The sequence below is a fragment of the Heterodontus francisci genome, chromosome 4 (assembly GCF_036365525.1).
Source record: "Heterodontus francisci isolate sHetFra1 chromosome 4, sHetFra1.hap1, whole genome shotgun sequence".
Classification (NCBI taxonomy): Eukaryota; Metazoa; Chordata; class Chondrichthyes; order Heterodontiformes; family Heterodontidae; genus Heterodontus; species Heterodontus francisci.
In genome coordinates, this window is record NC_090374.1 from 87,423,777 (window position 1) to 87,450,557 (window position 26,781).

A 26,781-nucleotide genomic window follows, 5' to 3' on the forward strand; every position below is an offset into this window, starting at 1 on the left:
TAGTCCAAATATATATAAAAGTAAGAAAGTCCTATCCGTTGAAAAATGCTCAACAGCTTTCTGACTCTTCAGCCATATTTGAAGCAATCAATGAACAACCAGCACACATCATAAAATGAGCCGATTAAGATGCTCAAAACAATTTTTTAAACTGCTTTCAGCAACTATCTTAGTTTCTCGTTGATCCTGGGATACCCCCAAAAATAAAATTAACAAATGCACAAAAAAACCTACTAAATCATTCAAAAATACTTGTGCATTTCCAGATTTCTCATGTCCCTTCCATATGCCTCCCTTCTACTGAGGGGCCTGGCACTTGCATTCTGCATTTAGAATAGATTCATGGAATCTTATAGCACAGAAGGCAGCCATTTGGCCCATTGTGCCTGTTCTGGGTCTTTGAAAGAGCTGTCCACACTGCAGCTTTTTCCCCATGACCCTGCAAATTGGTCCTCTTCAAGTACATGTTCAGTTGCCTTTTAAATGTTCCTATGGAATCTGACTCCACCACCCTTTCAGATAGTACATTCCAGATCTCAACAGCCCTGTGTGAAGAAATGTCTCATTTCCCCACTAGTTTTCTTGTCAATTATTTAAAACTACAGACCCATTTGCCAGAGGAAATAGTTTTCCCCAACCTGCTCCTCACAAACCTTTCATAATGTTGAATATTTCTGTTAATAAAGTCCCCTTTTAACCAGCTGTGCTGTAAGGAGAACAATCCCAGCTTCTTCTATCTGACATAGCTGAACTCTTTCGTCCCTGATATTATCCTGGTAAACCTCCTCTGTACCCTCTCCAGAGCTTTGACATTTTTTCTAAAGTGTGGTGCCCAGAATTGTACGCAATACTCCAGCTGATTCCAAACTTGAAATTTGTAAAAGCTTAGCTTGACTTCCTTGTTTCTGTTTCTAGTGCCCCTAATTACAAAGCTAAGTATGTCGTATGCTTTCTTACCCACCTATCAACTTGCCCTGCCACTTTTAAAGATTTGTGAACTCACAGGTCCCTCTGCTTTTGCATCCCCCTCAAAATATTACCATTTAGATTATACTGCCTCTCCCAAGTTGTTTCTCCCGAAGTGCGTCACTTCATACTCATCTGCATTAAATTGCATCTGCCATGTGTCTGCCCATTTTACTCATCTGTATGTTCTCCTGAAGTCTGTTACTATCATGCTCACTAATACGTAGCCAAGTTTTGTATTGTCTGCAAACTTCAAAATTACACTCTATACTCAAGTCTAGGTCATTTATGTTGCTGAATCATAGAATGATAGAGCACAGGAGAGCATTCAGCCTATTGTGCCTCTGCTGGCTCTTTGGTACAGCTATCCAAATAATTCAAAGACATTACAACAGTGACTACGCTTCAAACTTCATTGGTTGTAAAGTGCTTTAAGATGTCTGGTGGTCATGAAAAACACTATGAGTGCAAGTCTTTCTTTAATCCCCTTCTTTTTCCCCACAGCCCTGTAAAATTTTTGCCCTTCAAATATTTATCCAGTTCTTTTCTAAATGTTTCTACTGAAACTTCTTCCACCACCCTTTACAGGCCGTACATTCCAGATCACACATTGATGTGTCACCTTTGATACTTTAGCCAATCACCTTAAGCCTGTGTTCTCTGGTTTCAGACCCTTCTGCCACTGAAAATCAGTTCTCCTCATTTACTCTATTAAAACCACTCTTGATTTGAACACCTCAGTCAAATTTCTGCTTAATTTTCCCTGCTCTAAGGAGAACGACTTCATAACTGAAATCCCTCATCCCTACCATTCTAGTAAGTCTCTTCTGCACCCTCTCCAAGGCCATGACATCCTTTCTGAAGTGGTGCCCAGAATTGAATCCAGTACTTCAGCTGAGGCCTAACCAGTGTTTTATAAAGGTTTAGCATAACTTCCTTGCTTTTGAACTCTATATTCATTCATTCAGGATTCTGTCCGTCATAGTACTGAAAAGGCTCTTATCAAAGTCACAAATTATACTCTATGACTGTGACCATGGAAACAACGCCTCCCTCATCCTTATTGACTTGTCTTCAGCCTTTGACACGGTCAACCACACCATCATCCTGCACTGTTCCTCCTCTGATGTCCTGCTGAGTAGGCCTGATTTCATGCTTATCTAGCTAGTTATAGCCTGAGAATCATTTGCAATATTCTTCCACTTCTGTACTGTTACCTCTGGAGTTCCCTAAGGATGTAACTTTGGCCCCTTCCTATTTCTTATCTAAATGCTGCTCCTCAACATTTGAAAACACATCAGGTTCCACATTACACTGACGACACCCTCCTCTATCTCACCACCACACCTCTCGATCCTTCCACTGTCTTTACATTGTCACTGCTTGTTTGACATCCAGTATTGGATGATCAGAAATTTCCTCCAACTAAATATTGGGAAATTGGAAGTCATTGGCCCTGATTTTATGGTCAGCGATGACGTGATGGCACTCGTCACTGACCTTGAAAAAACTGCCATCAAAAATTTAGCAATCTCTTGCATGGATTTCCACTTTGCCTATGTTAATTTGAATCTGGTGTCAAGTCAAAGGAGGTTTCCTGGTGTCCAGCAACAGTGATGTCATCAAGCAGGATAAGCATGCAAATCACACTGAAGTGTTCTCTCAGACTGCAAACCAGGAAGTAAAATGTGCTGATTCTTTCACTTTTAATTATATTTTATGCAAAGTGAAATAAAATATTGGGCATACACATGGAATTATGGTAGAAGCTAAAATATCATAAACTATTTTTAAAAATAATGTTTTAAAAATGTGGAATTTTTAGCATAATGGAGAAATTTGACATTCCGCAAATATAAAATTAGTTTTTCAGGGCCAGAAAGGTTTTTCAGCAGTAACTATGACCTTAGTACACTGTTTTTAAAAAAAAAGTTACACCTTATTCAACAATGTGTAACTTTCATGAGGGTGTTTTTACAGTGAAAATAATGTAAAAGTGCAAGGTCTTGTCAATTCAGTGATTTCTAATTGATTGTATTCTGAGGGTACTTCAACAGTGCACCCTATTGAGAAGCCTGGAATCACTGACAGTAACATCTGAGTTTCCACGTATATGGTCAGACTCCAAAAGTTGCTTTCAGTTTCAGAGGAGTAATGGTAGCGGTTGCTGACGGTTTCATCATTTATGACTACAGAAGCCTTGGCCCCTGCCGCAAACTCTGTTCCCCTCTTCCTGGTAACTGTCTGAGGCTGAACCAGGCTGTTTGCAATCTTGGTGTAATACTTCATCCCAAGATGAGCTTCTGACTACAAATCCATGCTATCAGAATACCTACTTCCACCTCTGTGGCATCGCCCGACACCTCCCTGACCTCAACTCGTGCTGCTGAAATCCTCATTCATAACTTTGTTACCTCAGGACAATATTTCTACCCACTCTTGACTGGCCTCCCATCTTCCAGTTAAACAGAAAATCTGCTGCCTGTTTCTTAACGCATACCAAGAACTTATTCACTCATCATCGGTACTCTCTGATCGACATTGGCTCCTGGTTAAGCAACATCTTGATTTTTAAAATTCTCATCCTTGTTTTCAGATCCACCCATGGCCTCATCCCTCCCTATCCCTGCAAGCTCCTCCAGCCCTACAACCTTCCAAGATCTCTGTGCTCCACTGGTTCTGGCCTTTTGAGCGTCCCCAATTTCAATCACTCCATCGGTGACCATACCTTCAACTGCTGTGGCCCTAAGGTCCGCAAACCTATCTGCCTCTCCGCCTCTCTTTACTTCTTTAGGACGCTTCATAAAACCTATCTTTTTGACAAGCTTTTGGTCGTCTGCCCTAACATCTCCATATTAGGATCAGCATCAAATTTTGTTTGATAACGCTCCTTAGGAGCACCTTGGGATATTTTATTAGGTTAATGGCAATATATAAATTCACGTTGTTCTATTCCAATATTAATGAAGCCAAGGATCCTATATGCTTTTTTAACAGCCTTCTCAACTTGTCCTGCCATCTTCAAAGATTTGTGTACATACAACCCAGATCTCTCTGTTGCTGCACCCCCTTTAAAATTGTACCATTTAGTCCATATTGCCTCTCCTTATACTTTTTACCAATATGTATCATTTCACATTTTTCTGCCATGTGAATGCCCATTTCACTAGTCTGTCCCCCTGAAGCCTGTTACAATCCTCCTCATTGTTTACATTTCCAAGTTTCATGCCATCTGCAAACTTTGGAATTACAAAGTGACTCCTGACAACACAGCGGCCCACCGACATCATCAGAGTGCTCCAAGCTGCGTAGAAGCGCAAACAGTCTTCTGCCCTCAGTGAGATGCTGTGCATGCGCAGCATATGTCTTGCCAGTACTAATTGGCGCATGCACGGGGAAACGACATTAGCTACTCATCGCCCGCTTTCCCCCACTCACACTCTCTCCCGCCCCACTGGCCACTCTCTCGCCTCAGCCACTCGCTCTAGGCCTCGACGCTTTCTCCCCCTCCTCCCCACTGGCTGCTTTTCCCCCCGGGGAAGCGGGGAACAATCGGTCGAGGCGAGGAGAAGTGGGGGGAGTAGTGGTGAATCTGGAGTGAGCGGCTGAGTGGGGTGGGGGGAGACAGCAAGGCTGTGAATGTGTGGATTGGGAGAATAAGAAATTGCGAAATGTTGTGTAAATGTTCACTTTACCGTCCTATAGAAAGTTGCCTTACATTCCAGAGATACCAGAGATCTTCTGTCTTTGTCAAAAAAAAATCAAAACGTTTGAGTAGGAGACATCCAAGAAATGATACAAATGAAGCAATGGCAGGAGGGAGCGGGGGACTGTTGGGGGTGGGATGGAGGCAGCGATGGCAACCTGTGAGGGGATTTTCAGTTTGAAGTTGTTTTTCTGTGACAAATTGAACAGCGTCATTTTTAATCCTGACAGCTGCCTGAACGTCACAGACAGTGACTTTTCAGTGGAAGAGGCTGCATTTGCGCATGTGCTAGTACTGCGCCACCTAGTGGTTGCATTGTTAGCAAAGGCAGCCTTGACATTACGCTCTGTATATCAAGTCCAGGTCGTTAACAAATCAAAAGAGCAGTAGTCCTAATGCCGACCCCTGGGGAACACCACTGCATACCTCCCTCCAGTCTAAAAAATAATTGTTCCCTGCTACTCTCTGTTTTCTGTCCCTTTAATTCCATGTGTTTTAATTTTGCTAACAAGCCTATTATGTGGTATTTTGTCAGATGCCTTTTGAAAGTCCATATACAGAACACAATCCACACTACCATCATCAACCCTCTTCATTACTTAATCTAAGAACTTGACCAAGTTTGTCAAATGACTTTCTTTTAACAAATCTCTGCTGACTGTCACTTATTTGCCCGTACTTTTCCAAATGCCAGTTAATTTTGTCTCTGGTTATTGTCTCTAAAGGTTTCCCAACCGCCGTTAGACTGCCTGGCTATAGTTGCTGGGTTTATCTTTCTCCCCTGTTTTAAACAAGGGTGTAACATTTGTAATCAGCTCGCACACTGACACCATCCCCATATCCAAGGAGGATTTGAAGCTTGTGGCCAGAGCCTCCAAAACTTCCATCCTTGATTACCTCAGTAACCTAAGATGCATCCCATTCGGACTGGGTAACTTTTTTCTGCTTTGTGGACTGCCAACTGTTACAACCAAGGGGGGAGTAATGCACTGTTAATTCAGTCCCACTACACCACAGGTCATAGCATATTAAATAAAGTTTCCCACCTACTGAACAGTAGCCAAATTAAACACTTTATTTTTCTCCCAGAATAAAGCACCTCAAGCCTGGTTTCTTTAAACAACAACATTAACTATTTATTAGAAAAGAAGTCTGAACTACTAATGAGATAAATCTATATGAAAAACTCCTTAATTCCTTGACCCTCATGCACACACGTACATTCAAAAAAAAAACTGGTTAAACGGGAAAAAGTATTTTGGTTTACAGCTGTTTCTTCAGAATAGAAGGAATAATAAAAAAAAATGAGTTTATCACGTTCTGGTAGGATGTTTTCGGTACAGTGAGATGTCCCAGGGTCAAATAGTCAGATGCCACTTGCATCTCTCTAGGCGAAGTTGATGAACAGTCTGTGGAGTTTGCAAGTTCTCCCTGTGACTGCGTTGGTTTCCTTCGGGTGCTCCGGTTTTCTCCCACATGCCAAAGACTTTCGGGTTGATAGGTAAATTGGCCATTGTAAAAATTGCCCCTCGTGTAGGTAGGTGGTAAGAGAATTGAGGGAAGGTGGGGATGTGAGAGGGAAAATGGGATTCATGTAGGATTAGTATAAATGGGTGGTTGATGGTCAGTGCGGACTCAGTGGGCCGAAGGGCCTGTTTCGGTGCTGTATCTCTCTATGACTCTATGGATAGGCATTCATGGCAATTTAACTGCAGCAGGCATCACATAGGTCTTCCAACAGGGGTGTAGCAACAGGTCTGCTTAGGTCAGCAGCAGTCTAGCAGTAGAAGGATTCTTCAGATTTAAGGATTTCTTAGAACATGGGAGGCAACAGGAATATCACTGGATGCAGGAATTCTTCAGAGACAGGAGGCAACTGGAATCTGCCACCTTTCAAATGCAGGTTCCTTTTGAAGAGTCGCCTTTACAGAGAAAGCTAACACTTTTATGAGTCTTCCTTTCTTGCTGCAGGCTGGTCAAAGCAAAGATTTCAAATGCTTGCCCTTCGTCCGACTCACTGGCTTTTTAATAGCTCCAAAGTGGAAAACAAAACCTTGTTGAACATGGTCACAGCTCGCAGATGATATGAAAATTGGTGGTGTCGTAAATCTTCTTCTTTGGCCTCCTTGTCTCGAGAGACAATGGGTAAGTGCCTGGAGGTGGTCAGTGGTTTGTGCAGCAGCATCTGGAGTGGCTATAAAGGCCAATTCTAGAGTGACAGACTCTTCCACAGGTGCTGCAGATAAAATTGGTTGACGGGGCTGTCACACAGTTGATTCTCTCCTTGCGCTTATGTCTTTTTTCCTGCCAACTGCTAAGTCTCGTTGACTCGCCACGCTTTAGCCCCGCCTTTATGGTTGCCCGGCAGCTCTGGCGATCGCTGGCAACTGACTCCCACGACTTGTGATCAATGTCACAGGACTTCACGTCGCGTTTGCAGACGTCTTTAAAGCGGAGCCATGGACGGCCAGTGGGTCTGGTACCAGTGACGAGCTCGCTGTACAATGTGTCCTTGGGGATCCTGCCATCTTCCATGCGGCTCACATGGCCAAGCCATCTCGGGCGCCGCTGGCTTAGTAGGGTGTGTATGCTGGGGATGTTGGCCGCCTCGAGGACTTCTGTGTTGGTAGTACGGTCCTGCCATCTGATGCCAAGTATTCTCCGGAGACAGCGAAGATGGAATGAATTGAGACGTCGTTCTTGGCTGACGTACGTTGTCCAGGCTTCGCTGCCGCAGAGCAAGGTACTGAGGACACAGGCTTGATACACTTGGACTTTTGTGTTCCGTGTCTGTGCGCCATTTTCCCACACTCTCTTGGCCAGTCTGGACATAGCAGAGGAAGCCTTTCCCATGCGCTTGTTTAATTCTGCATCTAGAGACAGGTTACTGGTGATAGTTGAGCCTAGGTAGGTGAACTCTTGAACCACTTCGAGAGTGTGGTCGCCGATATTGTTAGATGGGGCATTTCTGACGTCCTGTCCCATGATGTTCGTTTTCTTGAGGCTGATGGTTAGGCCAAATTCATTGCAGGCAGCCGCAAACCTGTCGATGAAACTCTGCAGGCACTCTTCAGTGTGAGATGTTAATGCAGCATCGTCAGCAAAGAGGAGTTCCCTGATCAGGACTTTCCGTACTTTGGTCTTAGCTTTTAGACGGGAAAGTTTGAACAACCTGCCCCCTGATCTTGTGTGGAGGAAAATTCCTTTTTCTGAGGACTTAAATGCATGCGAGAGCAGCAAGGAGAAGAAGATCCCAAACAGTGTAAGTGCAAGAACACAGCCCTTTTTCACGCCGCTCAGGATTGGAAAGCGGTCTGATGAGGCGCCGCTATGCTGAATTATGCCTTTCATATTGTTATGGAATGAGGTGATGATACTTAGTAGCTTTGGTGGGCATCCAATCTTTTCTCGTAGTCTGAAGAGACCACTTCTGCTGACTAGGTCAAAGGCTTTGGTGAGATCAATGAAAGCAATGTAGAGGGGCATCTGTTGTTCACGGCATTTCTCCTGCAGCTGGCGAAGGGAGAACAGCATGTCAATGGTGGATATCTCTGCTCGAAAGCCACACTGTGCCTCAGGATAGACCCGCCCAGCCAGCTTCTGGAGCCTGTTTAAAGCCACACGAGCGAAGACTTTCCCCACTATACTGAGCAGGGAGATTCCACGGTAGTTGTTGTAGTCACCGCGGTCACCCTTGTTCTTATAGAGGGTGATGATATTGGCATCGCACATGTCCTGTGGTACTGCTCCCTCATCCCAGCACAGGCAAAGCTGGTGTCATAAATAGTGAGGAGAAAAGCCTTAGATTACAGGATATATAGATGGGCAGAGCAGTGGCAAATGGAATTCAATCCTGAGAAGTGTGAGGTGATGCATTTTGGGAGGACTAACAAGGCAAGGGAATATACAATGGATGATGGGACCATAGTAAGTGCAGAGAGTCAGAAGGACCTTGGTGTACTTGTCCAAGGATCACTGAAAGCAGCCGCACAGGTAGATAAAGTGGTTAGGAAGGCATATGGGATACTTGCCTTTATTAGCTGAGGCATAGAATATAAGAGCAGGGAAGTTATGATGGAGCTGTACAAAACGCTAGTTAGGCCACAGCTGGAGTAGTGGTTACAGTTCTGGTTACCACCCAATAGGAAGGATGTGATTGCACTGGAGAGGGCTGGAACATTTCAGCTATGAAGAGAGACCGGATAGGCTATGGGTTGTTTTCCTTAGAGTAGAGAAGGCTGAGGGGGGACCTGATTGAGGTGTACAAAATTATGAGGGGCATAGATAGGAAGAAACTTTTTCCCTTAGCGGAGGTGTCAATAACCAGGGGGCATAGATTTAAGGTAAGGAGCAGGAGGTTTAGGGGGGATTTGAGGAAAAACTTTTTCACCCAGAAGGTGTTTGGAATCTGGAACATACTGCCTGAAGAGGTGGTAGAGGCAGGAACCCTCACAACATTTAAGAAGTATTTAGATGAGCACTTGAAATGCCACAGCATACAAGGCTACGGGCCAAGTGCTGGAAAATGGGATTAGAGTAGTTAGGTGCTTGATGGCCAGCACAGACATGGTGGACCTGTGTTTCTGTGCTGTATAAATCTATGACACAGTGTATCTTGTCCTTCAAAACAAAACTGCACTGAGGAAGGTCAAACCCCTGTTGTTTCCTTGAAATTACTGGCTTTCCTGTCCTTGTACAAGTTCAACTTCCTTTCAAAGCACCCATTAAGTTCAACTTTTGTTGTAAACTTCCTTTCAAAACATTGCAGGAATTCCAACTATTTGCAAGTGTTGTCCACCGAGCAAAAAATCCTTTTCTCAGTTTTTAAAATGCACAGAATTAAGTACAAAAAATACCCTTTGTAACACAACCTATTAGGTATCTTCTCTTTGTTTTTTTATCCTATTCAGTGTTACTACTGCCTCCTGTTTTACTGCGACATTGGTAGCATCCTCTTCTTAAGTGAAGACCAATACAAAGTACTTCAGCCATACTCTCTACTTCTACAAGAATATCTCCTTTTTGGTCCATAAATGGACCCATCTTTACTTTGTCTACTCTTTTTACTATTTGTGTTTATAAAAGACTTTTGGTTTCCTTTTTGTGTTAGCTGCTGATCTTTTGTCATCCTCATGTCCCTCTTTTTCCCTTTTTTAAGATCTCCTCTGCACCTTCTGTATTCAGCTTTGTCCTCTATTACGAGCCTTATGATTGCCATAAGCTTACTTTTTCTGTCTTATTTGAACTATCCTTACTCATCCATCGAGCTCTACTTTTGGAGACCCTTTCTTTCCCACTCATGGGAATATGTCAACTCTGTACCTGAGCCATCTCTTCTTTGTTCAATTACTGTTTTGCCTACTGATTTTTGATTCCAATCCATCTATGACACATCCCTTTTCAATTTACTGAAGTTAGCTCAATTCTGCAAATGCTCTCCCACTGAAACAGGCTCCACTTGCCGCACTTCATTCACCAGAATTAGATCCAGGATTGCTTCCTTCCTCTTTGGCCTGCAAACATGGTGATCAAGAAAGTTCTGTTGTACATATTTCAGAAATTCCTCCCATTCTTTGCTCAAGATATATGTAACAAGAAAAAGCAGTGATCCTAATAATGACTTCTGGGGGACCCTACTGCATACCTCTCTCCAGGAAAACATCCGTTCACAACGATTCTGTCTCCTATCTCTTAGAATATAACATAAGAAATAGAAGCAGGAGTAGACCATACGGCCCCTCGAGCCTGCTTTGCCATTCAATGCGGTCATGGCTGATCCTCAGCCTTAACTCCACTTTCCTGGCCACTCCCCATATCCCTCGATTCCCTGAGACCAAAAATGTGTCAATCCCAGGCTTAAATATATCCAACGATGAAGCATCCTCAACCCTCTGGGGTAGAGAATTCCAAAGATTCACAACCCTTTGAGTGAAGAAATTTCTCCTCATCTCAGTCCTAAATGATCAGTCCCTTATCCTGAGATTGGGCCCCCATGTTCTAGATTCCCCAGCCAGGGGAAACAACCTCTGTCTGCCCTGGCAAGCCCCTTCATAATCTTGTATGCTTCAATGAGATGTCCTTTCATTCTTCTAAACTCCTGATATTATCAACCCAATTTACTCAGCCTCTCGTCATAGGAGGACCATTTCATCCCAGTAACTAATACACAAACTAGGAGCAGAAGTAGACCATATGGCCCATCGAGCCTGCTCCGCCATTCAGTACAATCGTGGCTGATCTTGGGTGTAAATTCCACTTTACTGCCCGCTTCCCATATCCCTTGATTCCCTGCGAGACCAAAAATCTGTCTATCCCAACCTTAAATGTATTCAATGATGGAGCATCCACAACACTCTGGGTTAGAGAATTCCAAAGATTCACAACCCTTTGAGTGTCGTAATTTCTCCTCATCTCAGTCCTGAATGATTGACCCCTTATCCTGAGACTGCGTCCCCGTGTTCTAGATTCCCTGACCAGTGGGAACAATCTCTCCGCTTCTACCCTGTCAAGCCCTTTTAGAATCTTGTATGGCTCAATTAAATCGCCTCTTATTCTTCTAAACTCCAGAGAATATAGGCCCAATTTACTCAGCCTCTCATCATAGGACAACCTCCTCATCCCAGGGACTAATTTAGTAAATCTTTGCTGCACTGCCTCCGGTGCAAGTATAATCCTTTTTTAAATGTGGAGACCAAAACTGCACACAGTATTCCAGGTGTGGTCTCATGACAGCCCTGTACAATTTTAGTAAGACTTCTTTATTCCTGTACTCCAATCCCCTTGCAATAAATGCCAACATGCCATTTGCCACCTTAATAGCCTACAGCACCTGCATGTTAATTTTGTGCGTGCCTTGTACAAGTAATCTAGTGAACCTTCACTGTACCACCTCCAATGCAAATGCATCCTTCCTTTAATATGGAGACCAAACTATGCACAGTACTCCAGGTGTGGTCTCACAAAGCCCTGTACAATTCTAGTAAGAGTTCCTTTTTCTTGTATTCTAATTATCTTGCAATTCTGTGTCTGCTTGCTTGCTTTGTGTTCCTTGTACAAGTACACCCAAGTTCTCCTAAACATCAACTTTTACAGGTTCCCTACCTTTTTAAAAAAAAAAATTCTGCTTTGCTGTTCTTACTACCAAAGTGAATAACCTCTCACTTCCCCATCTTAAACTCCACCTACCACTTTGTTGCCAACTCACTTAGCCTGTCTGGATCTCTTGGCAGCCTATTTGTGTCCTCCTGACAGCTTACTTCCCACCTCACTTCATATTGTCAGCAAGCCTAGATACGTTACTCCTGGTCTCTTCATCGAAATCATTAACATAGATTGTAAGCAGCTGAGGCCCCAACACTGATCCTTGCAGCATTCTACTCGTCACAGCATGCCAACTTCAAATGCCCCATTTATCCTTACCCTCTGCTTCTTGTCTGTTAACCAATCAATCCTGTATCCATGCTAATATTGTACCCCCAACTCCTTATCTTCCCTATTAACCTTTTGTGTGGCACCTTATTGAATACTTGGATTTCCAAAAGGCATACCACATCTACTGGTTCTGCTTTATCTACCCTACTAGTTACATCCTCAAAAAACTCTAATTTGTCAGATACAATTTCCCTTTTGTAAAACTCTGACTTTGTCTGATCACACTATGATTTTCTAAGTGTATTGTTAAGATTTCCTTAATAATCCCAGCACTTTCTTGATGACTGATGTCAGGCTAATTGGTCTGTAGTTCCCTGTTTTCTCTCTGTCCTTTTTTTGAATAGCCAGTTATGTACCCAAGTCCCTTTAATCCCATGGATTTTAATTTTGTTAACCTGTTTATGTGGTACTTTATCAAACGCATTTTTGAAAGTTCATATACATCTGCACGACTGTCATCAACCTGCTTTGTTACTTCATCGAAGAACTCAATCAGGTTAGGCATATGCAATTTGACATTAACAAACCCATGCTAGCTGTCCCTTATTAACCCAAGTTTCTATAGTGAGAATTAACTTTGTCCTTGACAATGGTCTCTAGTAGGTTTCTTACCACTGATGTAAGGCTGCCTTAGTTACCAGGTTTATATTTCTCCCCTTTTTTGAACAGGGGCATAACATTTGCAATCTTCCAAACCTCTTGCACCACTCCAATTTTCAAGGAGGATTGAAAGATTATAGACACAACTTCTGCTAGGCAGGACTAGGTATTAAATATTCCTGGCTACAAGATGTTCAGGAAAGAAAGGAAGAAAAGGGGTAGTATTCCAGAGAGCATTGCAGTGCTGGAGAGAGGATGTCCTAGTGGGATCAAGGGTAGAATCTATTTGGCTAGAGCTAAGAAACAAAAAAGGTGCAATTGCATTGCTTGGTGTTGTCTATAGACCATCAACTAGTGGGAAAGATGTGGAGGAACAAATTGGAAGGAAATTACAGAGGGGAAAGAATTATGGAGTAGTTATTATGGGGGACTTTAATTATCTGAATATAGGCTGGGATAGTAGTAGTATTAAAGGAGGGGCAAGAGTTCTTGGAGTGTGTTCAGGAGAATTTTCAACAGCAGTATGTTTCCAGTCCAATGAGAAAGGAGGCACTGGTAGACATGGTTCTTGAGAATGAGGTGGGCCAGGTGTCATTAGGACACCATTTAAGGGATAGTGATCATTGTATCATAAGATTTAGCTTAACAATGGAAATGGACAAAGAACAATCCAGACTAAACTGGGGGGAGGGAAAAAACAAACTTCAGTGGGGTAAGAATGGGTCTAGGCTCGATAAATTGGAATACCCACAAGAACTAGGAGCAGGAGTAGACCATATGGCCCATTGAGCTTGCTGCGCCATTCAAAACTATCCTGGCTGATCTTGGGGTTCAACTCCACTTTCCCCCCTGCTTGTCATATCCCTTGATTTCCTGAGCGACCAAAAATTTCTCTCTCCCAGCTTTAAATGTATTCAATGATGAAGCATCCACAGCCCTCAGGTAGAGAATCAAATGTTGGCAGGAAATACAGTACCTGAACAATGGATTACCTTCAAAGAGGAGATATTTTGGGAACAGTCAAAATGAATATTCCCACAAAAGAGAAAGGTAGAATAAACAAATCCAGAACTCCCTGGGTGACAAAAGAGGTAGAGATTAAGACCAAGAAGAAATGTGCTTATGACAGATGTCAGGTAGATAATACAACAGAGAATCAGGCTGAATATAGAAGATTCTGAGCGGAACTGAAAAAGCAATTGAGCGAAGCAAAGAGAGTATGAAAAGATACTGGCAGCTAACATAAAAGGGAATCCCAAAGTCTCCTATAAGCATAAAAATAGTAAAAGGGTGGTAAAATTTGATTCACTCAGTGTGATATCAAGAAACGACTGAAGGTACTGGGTACTGCAAAGGCTGTGGGCCCTGACAACATTCTAGCCAAGCTGTTCCAGTACGGCTACAACATTGACATCTATCCGACAATGTGGAAGATTTCCCAGGTATGTCCTGTACGCAAAAAGCAGGACAAGTCCAACCCAGCCAATTGCCGCCCCATCAGTCTACTCTCGATCATCAGTAAAGTGATGGAAGGTGTTGTCAACAGTGCTATCAAGCAGCACTTGCTTAGCAATATCCTGCCCACTGACACTCCGTTTGGGTTCCGCCAGAGCCACTCCGCTCCTGACCTCATTACAGCCTTGGTTCAAACATGGATGAAAGAACTGAACTCAAAAGGTGAGGTGAGATGTCTGCCCTTGATATCAAGGCAGCATTTGACCGAGTATGGCATCAAGGAGCCCTAGCAAAACTGGAGTCACTGAGAATCAGGGGGAAAACTTGCCACTTGTTGGAGTCATACCTACCGCAAAGGAAGATTGCTGTGGTTGTTGGAGATCAATCATCTCAGCTCCAGGACATCACTGCAGGAGATCCTGAGGGTAGTGTCCTCAGCCCAACCATCTTCAGTTGCTTCATCAATGACCTTCCTTCACTCGTAAGGTCAGAAGTGGGGAAGTTCACTGATGGTTGCACAATGTTCACCATTTGAGACTCCTCAGATACTGAAGCAGCCCATGTCCAGATGCAACAAGACCTGGACAATCTCCAGGCTTGGGCTGATAAGTGGCAAGTAACATTCACGCCACGCAAGTGCCAGGCAATGACTATCTCCAACAAAAGAGAATCTAATTATTTCCGCTTGACATTCAATGGCATTACGATTGCCTAATCCCCCTCTACCATGATCTTGGGGATTACCATTGACCAGAAACTGAACTGGAGTAGCCATATAAATACCTTGGCCACAAGATCAGGTCAGAGGCTAGGAATCCTGAGGCGAGTAACTCACCTCCTGACTCCCCAAAGCCTGTCCACCATCTACAAGGCACAAGTCAAGAGTGTGGTGGAATACTCTTCACTTGCTTGGATGAGTGCAGTTCCAACAACAGTCAAGAAGCGCGACACCATCGAGGACAAAGCAGCCCGCTTGACTGGCACTCCATCAACAAAGATTCACTCCCTCCATCACCGATGCACAGTGTACCATCTACAAGATGCACTGCAGCAACACACCAAGGCTCCTTAGACAGCACCTTCCAAACCTGCAACCTCTACCACTTAGAAGGACAAGGGCAGCAGATGCATGGGAACACCACCACCTGCAAGTTCCCCACCAAGTCACACACCATCCTGACTTGGAACTATATCACCATTCCTTCACTGTCACTCGGTTAAAATCCTGGAACTCCCTTCCTAACAACATTGTGGTTGTACCAATCCCCCATGGACTGCAGCAGTTCAAGAATGCAGCTCACCACCACCTTCTTGAGGGCAATTAGGGATGGGCAATAAATGCTGGCCTAGCCAGCGATGCCCGCATCCCATGAATGAATTTTTTTTTTAAGGGGCTAATTTAGGGACCAAAAGGAGGAGGCATAGCTGAGGTACTAAATTAATATTTAGCATCTATCTTTACCAAGGAAGAAGATGCGACCCAGGTCACGGTGAAAGAGGAAGTAATTAATACACTAGAATGATTTAAAATTGATGAGGTTTTGGATAGGCTGTCTTTGATAAGGCACCAGGACCTGATGACATCATCCAAAGATACTGAGGGAAGTGAGTGGAAATTGTGGAGGCGCTGACTATAATTTTCCAGCCTTCCTTGACTTGGGTGGTGCCAGAGGACTGGAAAGTTGCAAATAAAGGGTGTAAACATAAGCCCAGTAACACAGGCCAGTCAGTTTAACCTCAGTGGTAGGAAACTTCTCAAAACAATAATTCGGGACAAAATTAATAGTCACTTGGACAAATGCAGGTTAATTAAGGAAAGCCAGCACGGATTTGTTAATTGGAAATCATGTTTAACTTACTGTTGCAGTTTTTTTGAAGAGGTAACAGAGAGGGTTGATGAGGGTAATGCTGTTGATGTGGTGTACATGGACTTCTAAAAAGCATTTGATACAGTATCGTACAACAGACTTGTGAGCAAAGTTGTAGCTCATGGAATAAAAAGGACAGTAGCAATGTGGATACAAAATTGGCTGAGTGATGGGAAACACAGTAGTGATTAATGGATGTTTTTCAGACTGGAACAAGGTTTGTAGTGGAGTTCCCCAGGGGTCCCTGTTGGGACTCTTGCTCTTCCTGATGTATATTAATAACCTAGACCTTGGTGTACAGAACACAATTTCAAAATTTGTGGATGATACTAAACTTGGAAGTGTTGTGAACTGTGAGGAAGATAATGTGGAACTTCAAAAGGACAGAAGCTGGTGGAATGGACGGACATGTGGCAGATGAAGTTCAATGCAGAGAAGTGTGAAGTGATTCATTTTGGTGAGAAGAACATGGAGAGACAATATAAAATAAAGGGTACAATTCTAAAGGGGGTGCAGGAGCTGAGGGACCTGGATATATATGTGCATAAATCATTGAAGGTGACCGGACAGGTTGAGAGAGCAGTTAATAAAGCGTACAGTATCGTAGGCTTTATTAATAGGGGCATAGAGTACAAGAGCAAGGAGGTTATGTTAAACTTGTATAAAACACTGGTTTGGCCTCAGCTGGCGTATTGTGTCCAGTTCTGGGCGCTGCACTTAAGGAAAGATGTGAAGGCATTTGAGAGAGTACAGATGAGATTCATGAGAATGGTTCCAGGGATGAGGAACATCATTGATGAAGATAGATTGGAGAAGTTGGAATTGGTTTCCTTGGAGAAGAGAAGACTGAGGAGATTTGATAAAGGTGTTCAAAATCGTGAGGGATCTGGACAGAATAGATCGGGAAAAGCTGTTTCATTTGTGAACGGATCAAGAACGACAGGGCACAGATTTAAGGTAATTGGCAAAAGAAGCAATGGTGACATGAAAAACTTTTTCGTGCAGCGAGCGGTTAGGATCTGGAATGCACTGCCGGAGAGTGTGGTGGAGGCAGGTTCAACTGAGGCATTCAAAAGTGAATTAGATAGTTATCTGAAAAAGAAGAATGTGCAGGGTTATGGGGAGAAGGCGTGTGAATGGCACTAAATGAATTCCTGACTCGGAGAGCCGGTGCAGACACAATGTGCTGAATGGCCTCCTGTGCTGTACCACCACCCTCAACATTCACTCCCTCCACCAGTGACACACAGCGGTTAGGTGTGTACCATCTACAAGATGCACTGTAGCAACTCACCAAGGCTCCTTCGATAGCACCTTCCAAACCTGCGATCTGTACCACTTAGAAGGACAAGGGCAGCAGACACATGGGAACACCACCACCTGCAGGTTCCCCTCCAAGCCACGCGCCATCCTAACTTAAAACTATATTGCCGTTCCTTCACTTCCACTGGGTCAAAATCCTGGAACTCCCTTCTAACAGCACTGTGGGTGTGCCTACACCCCAAGGACTGCAGCGGTTCAAGAAGGCAGCTCACCACCAACTTGTTAAGGACAATTAGGGATGGGCAATAAATGCTGGCTTAGCCAGCGACGCCCACATCCCATGAACGAATTTAAAAATTATGCGAACTCAATCCTAGCTTCCTTCAGCATCCTAGGATGCATCCCATCTGGACTGGCTGCCTTGTTAACTTTCAGTGATCCCAATCTATTTAGCGCTTCCTTTCTATTTTATCCAATCCAATATCTCCACTTCCCTCCTTTATTCTGACATTAACCTCATCCTCTTATGAAGACCAGTGCATTGCATTCATTCAGTACCACAGTTGTGCCCTCTGCCTTGACAAGTGGATTTCCTTTTTTGTCCCTAATTGCCCCATTGTTTCTTTAACTATCGTTTTACTTTTCATATGTTTAGCAAATCTTTGGGTTCCCTTTTATGTTACCTACTTTTTTTTCATACTTTCGCTTTGCCATTATATCTTTTTTCAATTCCCCTGATTGGTTTTCGATTGTATTCTGTACCTTACATTTTTTCTTAAACCTTTTCTGTGGAGAGAGAAACAGTTACAAATCCTGGGTGTAATGCACATTGAAGCAATGCTTAAAAGTAGGAAATCATGAAATGTTCTACTTTAAAATAATCTGAATTCTTGAAGGCTTGAGTTGTTTCAACACAAACTTCTTTTCGTAAGCCGTCTTCGTTCTCCCTCTCTATTCCCCTACAACCCCCCCCCCCCCCCCCTTCCTGCAATAGAAAATTTATCCATGCATTTGAAAAATAGTAAGTTTCAGGAAATGTACTAACAGATTTTTATAATTTGTAAACATTGCTTATTTCCCTCAGTGGTTTTTGTTTAACATCTGCATTTCATTTTTTATCCAGTCTTATTTTTTGTAATCTTCTTTGGCCTCCTTATCTCGAGAGACAATGGGTAAGCGCCTGGAGGTGGTGTGTGGAGCAGTGCCTGGAGTGGCTATAAAGGCCAATTCTAGAGTGACAGGCTCTTCCACAGGTGCTGCAGAAAAATTTGTTTGTCGGGGCTGTTACACAGTTGGCTCTCCCCTTGCGCCTCTGTCTTTTTTTTCCTGCCAACTGCTAAGTCTTTTTAACTCACCACACTTTAGCCCCGCCTTTATGGCTGCCCGCCAGCTCTGGCGAACGCTGGCAACTGACTCCCACAACTTGTGATCAATGTCACAGGACTTCATGTCGCGTTTGCAGACGTCTTTAAAGTGGAGACATGGACGGCCGGTGGGTCTGATACCAGTGGCGAGCTCGCTGTACAATGTGTCTTTGGGGATCCTGCCATCTTCCATGCGGATCACATGGCCAAGCCATCTCAAGCGCCGCCTTACTCAGTAGTGTGTATAAGCTGGGGATGTTGGCTGCCTCGAGGACTTCTGTGTTGGAGATAAGGTCCTGCCACCTGATGCCAAGTATTCTCCGGAGGCAGCGAAGATGGAATGAATTGAGACGTCGCTCTTGGCTGACATACGTCGCCCAGGCCTCGCTGCCATAGAGCAAGGTACTGAGGACACAGGCTTGATTCACTCGGACTTTTGTGTTCCGTGTCAGTGCGCCATTTTCCCACACTCTCTTGGCCAGTCTGGACATAGCAGTGGAAGCCTTACCCATGCGCTTGTTGATTTCTGCATCTAGAGACAGGTTACTGGTGATAGTTGAGCCTAGGTAGGTGAACTCTTGAACCACTTCCAGAGCGTGGTCGCCAATATTGATGGATGGAGCATTCCTGACGTCCTGTCCCATGATGTTCGTTTTCTTGAGGCTGATGGTTAGGCCAAATTCATTGCAGGCAGCTTCAAACCTGTCGATGAGACTCTGCAGGCACTCTTCAGTGTGAGATGTTAAAGCAGCATCGTCAGCAAAGAGGAGCTCCCTGATGAGGACTTTCCGTACTTTGGACTTGGCTCTTAGACGGGCAAGGTTGAACAACCTGCCCCCTGATCTTGTGTGGAGGAAAATTCCTTCTTCAGAGGACTTGAACGCATGTGAAAGCAGCAGGGAGAAGAAAATCCCAAAAAGTGTGGGTGCGAGAACACAGCCCTGTTTCACGCCACTCAGGATAGGAAAGGGGTCTGATGAGGTGCCACCATGTTGAATTGTGCCTTTTCATATTGTCGTTTTTTGTAAGCCGTGCTCATATTGTAAGTACTTAAATGTAATCAATGTCATCTTCTATTTTACACTTGCAGGGCCTAAAGGGATTGTGGAAAGGGATGGGAAGCACATTTATTGTTCAAGGAATAGCACTGGGTACTGAAGGCATCATCAGCGAATTCACACCACTTCCCAGGTAGATAACATCTCTGTGCTCTCTGGAAATGACTTCCATTTATACCGAATCATTAATTGATTATTTTTAAACTTGATAATGTAGGCAGTGAGGAAACTTATATTGGAAAATATGTTGCTGGGATATTTATGGGAAAAAACTGCATGTTTTCTTTGTATATGCTCAAATAGAGAAACAGTGCAATGTGTTTGGATTTTCTCATTCAATATTGATTCCCCAGTATTGAAAAAAAACTTGGGTCATTCAAATAGAAATTGTAATATGGTGAGTTTATGTTGTGAAGACAATTGCATTTACTTTACCAGCATCTGAACTTCTCTCTACACAAGATGCTGCTTGAAGTTTTGCTTTTATTTGTATTATAATGACAATATTTTAGTTTACATAGTTTAATATTTAATCAGCACAGCATTATCTCAAGTTTTTTTTTATTGCAGAGAGGTTTCCCATAAATGGAGTCCAAAGCAAATAGTTGGTCACCTTGTACTGAAAGGGTAAGTTGCAACAAGAACCACGCGAGTTCTTGTTTGGTTTGAGACTGTTATCTCTGGAAACTATTGATGATTATCTCATCTTGGAATTTGTCTAGACTCGTTGCTGTTTGGCTAAGGTAGGTATGACCAGGCTTGTTAATTTTTGGACTGTTTGCACTAGTTTTGTACTCTATCACCTAATCACTACTTATTCTACTCTTCAGTTCTGATGTCCTGCAATTGCGGTCTGACAATTCATTTCATTTTTATTTTTAAAAAAGATGTTAACTTTTTAAAAATAAAAATGGAATTTAATCAATTATGTTGAACTTGCTCCCAAAATGTCAAGCCCCAGATGCCCTTTTCTATCATAGCTGCGTAGAACAGTGCAAAAAGGTCTGTTCTAAGACTGCTCAATTCTGAAGATCACAAAGTAGATCGAGAATTAGACAGGCTGTTTAGCCCAGCTCAGCTCCTCTGTCCAGAAAGACCTTACAGTTGGTGTATCACAGCATCCAGTTATTCAAATAATGTCAAGATTTTTGTCTCTACTCCATATATTGATCATCTTTTGTGTGAAGACCTTCCTAAAATAGTTTCTAAATTTGCCTTTTACTAATTTAAACCTAAGTCCTCTTGTCCTACAACACTGTCTAATTTCAAGTCATGTCCTGGATTTACCATTTTTGTACGATTTAGTCTTCTGTACCTCTACCAAAGCAGAAGTTCTTGGTTTGATAGTGTTTCTTCAACACAGTTCTTTGGCACGAGGAATCAGGTTCATCACTCTGGACTTCCTCCAGAGCTTGAATGGCCTTTGTGTCTCAGAGACCAGAACTGGACTCAGCGCTAAAGTTATTTGAGCACGACTTCCTCTGATTTGTATTATACTGTTCTCTATATATAGTTCAGTATTCTACTTCGTTCGTTACTGCTTCATAGCAATTGGACAAATTAACCATCGAGTCAATGAGAACACTGAAATCTCTTTCATCGTCTTTAGCTGTTTTAAAGAGCACATGCATTACTTTTTTTTTCTTCCCATGTGCACTATTTTACAGTTGTCTGGAATAAATTTAATGTGTCTTGCTCTATTCATTTACACATTTTTTCTGTTAATTCCAGAGCTGACTCCTCAGATTTAACATCTGCAAATGTGACTAATTTGCATGAGCTTCTAAATCTGCCATTAGTGTAAATTGGAAACATGGGTCTCCCAGTGCCCATCTGTGTGGCATCCAAAGTGATGACCCTTTTTAGAGTTGCTGGTGCCGTTGACTTGATGAATAATTAAAGCTGTCTCGTTTTCCTTACTATCCTATAACTTTGTCCTTCTTGAAATTGCAGTGGATAGTTTGAAATGTGTAGCAATGTTGGGATTTAAATGTAGTCATTAGTAATTTTACATAGACTGTTTAAAAAATCTTATTTTAAAAAAAAGAAAACTTATTTCCTACAGGTTGACCTGTGCAGTGGCAATGCCCTTTTATTCAGCTAGTTTAATCGAGACCGTGCAGGTAAATTTTCATTTTTGTGTAAACAAAACTAATGGATCATATTGAATGAAGTAAATTGTTGCCTTATACGCAAATTTTATTTCCTAATAGCCACTATTAAGTAGTACTTAAAATTTTGGGGCAAGTTGATCATTTACTGTTAAAACCATAAATCTATCAAAGTATAAAGCATAGAAGGAAGTCATGAGGTCCATCGTGGCTACATTTAGATTAATGTGTTATCAAAAAAGACTCCAGGATCACTGGGCCCTAATCCGAGTATTTGAGTTTGACGGTGTTTTGCAGCTCAATACTCTAAAATGTGTTCTAGCAGATGCTTTTAGAAGATTTGGCGAAGGTTCCATTAGATTGGAAAATAGTGAATGTAACTCTTTCATTCAAAAAGGGAGGGAGACGGAAAGCAGAAAACTAGAGGCCAGTTAGCTTAATATCTGTCATAGGGAAAATGTTGGAAACTATTATTAAAGACATTATAGCAGAGCGCTTAAAAAAAAAACCAAGGTAATCAGGCAGAGCCAACATGGGTTTGTGAAAGGGAAATCATGTTTAACCAATTTATTGGAGTTCTTTGAAGAAGTAACATGTGCTGTGGATAAAGGGGAACCAGTGGATGTACTGTACTTAGATTTCTAGAAGGCATTTGGTAAGGTGCCACATAAAAGGTTATTGCAGAAAATAAAAGCTCATGGTGTAGGTGGTAACATTTTGGCATGAATAGAAGATTGGCTAGCTAACAGGAAACAGAGAGTAGGCATAAATGGGTAACTTTCTGGTTGGCAAGATGTAACGAGTGGTGTGCCACAGGGATCAGTTCTGGGGCCTCAACTTTTTACAATTTATATAAATGACTTAGATGAAGGGACCAAAGGTATGGTTGCTAAATTTGCTGATAGGAATATAGAAAAATAGGAGCAGGAGTAGGCAATTCGGCCCTTTGAGCCTGTTCCGCCATTCAATACGATCATGGCTGATCATCCAAACTCAGTAACCTGTTCCCGATTTCTCCCCGTATCCATTGATTCCTTTAGCCCTAAGAACTATATCTAACTCTGTTTCTTGAATATATTTAATGATTTGGCCTCGACTGCTTTCTGTGGTAGAGAATTCCACAGGTTCATCACTCTCTGGGTGAAGAAATCTCTCCTCATCTCAGTCCTAAATTGCTTACCCCTTATCCTTAGAGTGTGACCCCTGGTCCTAGACGCCCCCGCCATTGGGAACATCCTTCCTGCATCTAGTCTATACAGTCCTGTTAGAATTTTGTAGGTTTCTATGAGATCCCCTCTCAGTCTTTCAAAATCTAGCGAATACAAGTCTAATTGACCCAATCTCTCTCCATACATCAGTCCTACCATCCCAGGAATCAGTCTGGTGAACCTTTGCTGTACTCCCTCCATAGCAAGAACATCCTTCCTCAGATAAGGAGACCAAAACTGCAGACAATACTTCAGATGTCGTCTCACCAAGGCCTTGTATAATTGCAACAAGACATCCTTGCTCCTGTATACGAATCCTCTCGCTATGAAGGCCAACGTACCATTTGTCGTCTTAGCTGCCTGCTGCACCTGCATGGTTATTTTCAGCGACTGGTGCACAAGGATATCCAGGTCTCACTGCACTTCCCCCTTTCCCAGTTTATCGCTGTTCAGATAATCTGCCTTTCTGTTTTCACCACCAAAGTGGATAATCTCTCATTTATCCACATGATACTGCAACTGCCATGTATTTGCCCACTCACTCAACTTGTCCAAATCACACTGGAGCTTCTCCGTATCCTCCTCACAGCTCACATTCCCACCCAGTTTTATGTCGTCTGCAAACTTGGATATATTACATTTAATTCCCTCATCTATATTATTAATGTGTATTGTGAATAACTGATACATAGATAGTTAGGAAAGTAAGTTGTGAAGCGGACATGAGGCTACAAAGGGATATAGATAGGTTAAGTGAGTGGGCAAAGATCTGGCAAATGGGTTATAATGTGGGAAAATGTGAAATTGTCCATTTTGGCAGCAAGAATAAAAAAGAAGCATATTATCTAAATGGTGAAAGATTGCAGAGCTCTGAGATAAAGAGGGATCTGGGTGTCCTAGTGCATGAATTGCAAAAGGTTGGTATGCAGGTACAGCAAGTAATTAGGAAAGCTAATAGGTGTTATCATTTATTATGAGGGGAATTGAGTACAAAAGTAGGGAGGTTATGCTTCAGCTATACAGAGCATTGGTGAGACCACATCTCTGGAGTGCTGTGTGCAGTATTGGTCTTCTTATTTAAGGATGCATGTAAATGCATTGGAAGCAGTTCAGAGAAGGTTTACTAACCAATACCTGGCATGGGCAGGTTGTCTTATGAGAAAGTTTGGAAAGGCTAGGCTTGTATCCGCTGAAGTTTAGAAGAGTAAGAGGCGACTTGATTGAAACATGTAACATTCTGAGTGGTCTTGACAGGATGGTTGTGGAAAGGATGTTTCCTCTTGTGGGAGAATCTAGAACTAGGGGTCACTGTTTAAAAATAAGGGATTGCCCATTTAAGACAGCTGAGGAGAAATGTTTTCTCTGAGGATCGTGAGTCTTTGGAAATCTCTTCAAAAGGCAGTGAAAGCAGAGTCTTTGAATATATTTAAGGCAGTGGTAGATAGATTCTTGATAAGCAAAGGGGTGAAAGGTTATTGGGGTTGGTGGGAATGTGGAATTGAGGTTAAAATCAGATCAGCCAAGATCTTACTGAAAGGTGGAGCAGGCTGTAGGGGCCGAGTGGCCCCTAATGCTCCTAATTCGTATGTTTGTAAAAACTGGTAAAAGCTATTGACTGTACAGTCTGCCTACAGATTGAAGGAAGGCAAAAATATATAATTGCTCAGCAACAACTTTTATTTATATAATGCCTTAAATGTTATAAATTATCCCAAGGCAGTTCACAGAGCCATTATAAAATAAAATATGAAATCAAGGCAGATGAGAGATTGGGGCTGTTGACCAAATGCTTGGTCAAAAGAGTAAGTTTTAAGGAGTGTCGTAAAGGAGGAAAGAGAGCTGGGGAGATTTAGGAAGGCAATTCCAGAGCTTAGAGCCTGGGTAGCTGAAGGCGTGGCCACCAAGCTTGGAGCAAATAAAATCGACGATGCTCAGGAGGTCGGAATTAGAGGATCATGGATATCTCGGAGGGTTGTAGAGCCGGAGGAGATTAGAGATGGGGCGGGTTGAGGCCATGAAGGGAATTGAAAGCGAGGATGTGAATGTTAAAATTGAGGCTTAAATGGTGCTATTGTTGGTCACCGAGCACAGGGGTGATGCGTGGACAGGATTTAGTGCACGTTGGGACACTGAGCAGAAATTTGGATGACCTTGAGTTTACGGAGGATAGAATGTGGGAGGTTGGCCAGAAGTGTGCTAGAATAGTTAGGTCTGGAGGTAAAGGCATAGATAAGGGTTTCGGCAAACAGCTGAGCTGAGGCAGGGTCAGAGCTGGGTGATTTTACGGGGGTGGAAATAGACTGTCTTAGTGACAGCATGGGTATGTGGTTGAAAGCTCATATCGGGATCAAATATGACACCAAGATTGTGAGAACAGTCTGGTTCAGCTTCAGACGGTTGTTAGGGAGAGGGATGGAGTTTGTGGTGGGGACCGAAGACAATGGCTTCAGTCTTCCTAATATCCAACAGTCTGTGAAGATAGAGACATTGGAGGGGTCAAGAGAGGTGGTGCTGTGGTAAAGTGTACATGTGGAAACTGATGTTGCTGTATGACGTCGCCAAGGGGCAGCAATTAGGTGAGAAATAGGAGGACTCCAAGGATAGATCCTTGGGGGACACCAAAGGTAACTGCAGGAATGGGAATAGAGCCACTGATGATGATTCTTTGGCTACAATTAGATAGTTAAGAATGGAACCAGGCAAGTGCAGTCCCACCCAGTTGGACAGTGGTGGAGAGGCATTCGAGAAGGATGCTGTGACCTACTATGTCAATGGCTGCAGACAGGATGAGGGGGGATAGAGTGCCTTTGTCACAGTTACATAGGATGTCATTTGTGACTTTGATAAGAGCTGTTTTAGTGTGTGACAGGAGTGGAAACCTAATAGGAATGGTTCAAATATGGATTCCAGGAAAGATCTGCATGAATTTGGGAGGCGACAACACGATCGCGGACTTTGGAGAGGAAAGGGAGGTTGGAGATGAGATGGTAGTTTGCAAGAAATGGAAGGATCAAGGATTGTTTTTTGAGAGGGGTGATGACAGATTTGAAGAGAGGAGCAAAACCTGAGGAGAACCGTTAACAATGTCAGCTAACATGAGAGCCAGGAATGGAAGTTGGGTGGTCAGTAATTTAGTGGGAATAGGGTCAAGAGAGCAGGAGGTGGGTGTCATGGACAGAATGAGAGAGGGCATGAGGGGAGATCAGAGAGAAACTGGAGAATGATGCATGTTCAGGGCTAGGGCATAGGGGAACATTAGAGGAAGTTTGGCCTGGTGGGCTAGGGAAAGGGAGGGAAGTGGCAGAGGCAGCTGATTGGATGGTCTCAATCTTGGTGACAAAGTCCATGAAAGTACATAGTAAAATAAAAAACCTCTAATTAAGCAGGTTGAAGAATGGGCAGATAGATGGGGAATATTACTATCACTGATTCCCATAATCAAGTTTCATTTACATGGACTCCACTATTGGGCAGTTCATTCATAATTCATAAGTAATTTTTATCGTACTTTCCACTAAATTCGTCATGAGAAATTGCCCCAGTCCAATTCAGTCTTCCAATTACAGTCCTGTTGATAAATCTGCCTCTGATTTAAAAAAAAATACAAGCCAAAATTGGAAAAATTGCATTGATTAAGCAGATGGTATTAACAGAAATGAGACATTGACCTATCTCAGTGAATAAGGTAGAATTAGAGATGCAGTCTTTGTAAAAGTTGTAACATACTACTTTAAAGTAACAATACACTTAA

The 26,781-nt window shown here is 42.8% G+C and overlaps 1 protein-coding gene across 1 annotated transcript in view; it reads left to right on the forward strand.

Moving 5' to 3' along the window:
• Positions 1-26,781, forward strand: part of slc25a46 (solute carrier family 25 member 46) — a 58,951-nt gene that overhangs the window by 25,612 nt on the left and 6,558 nt on the right. The window contains exons 5-7 of the mRNA XM_068029812.1: positions 19,744-19,844; positions 20,282-20,338; positions 21,777-21,834. Of these exons, the coding sequence (XP_067885913.1) occupies positions 19,744-19,844; positions 20,282-20,338; positions 21,777-21,834 (216 nt within the window). The remainder of the gene's footprint in view (positions 1-19,743; positions 19,845-20,281; positions 20,339-21,776; positions 21,835-26,781) is intronic.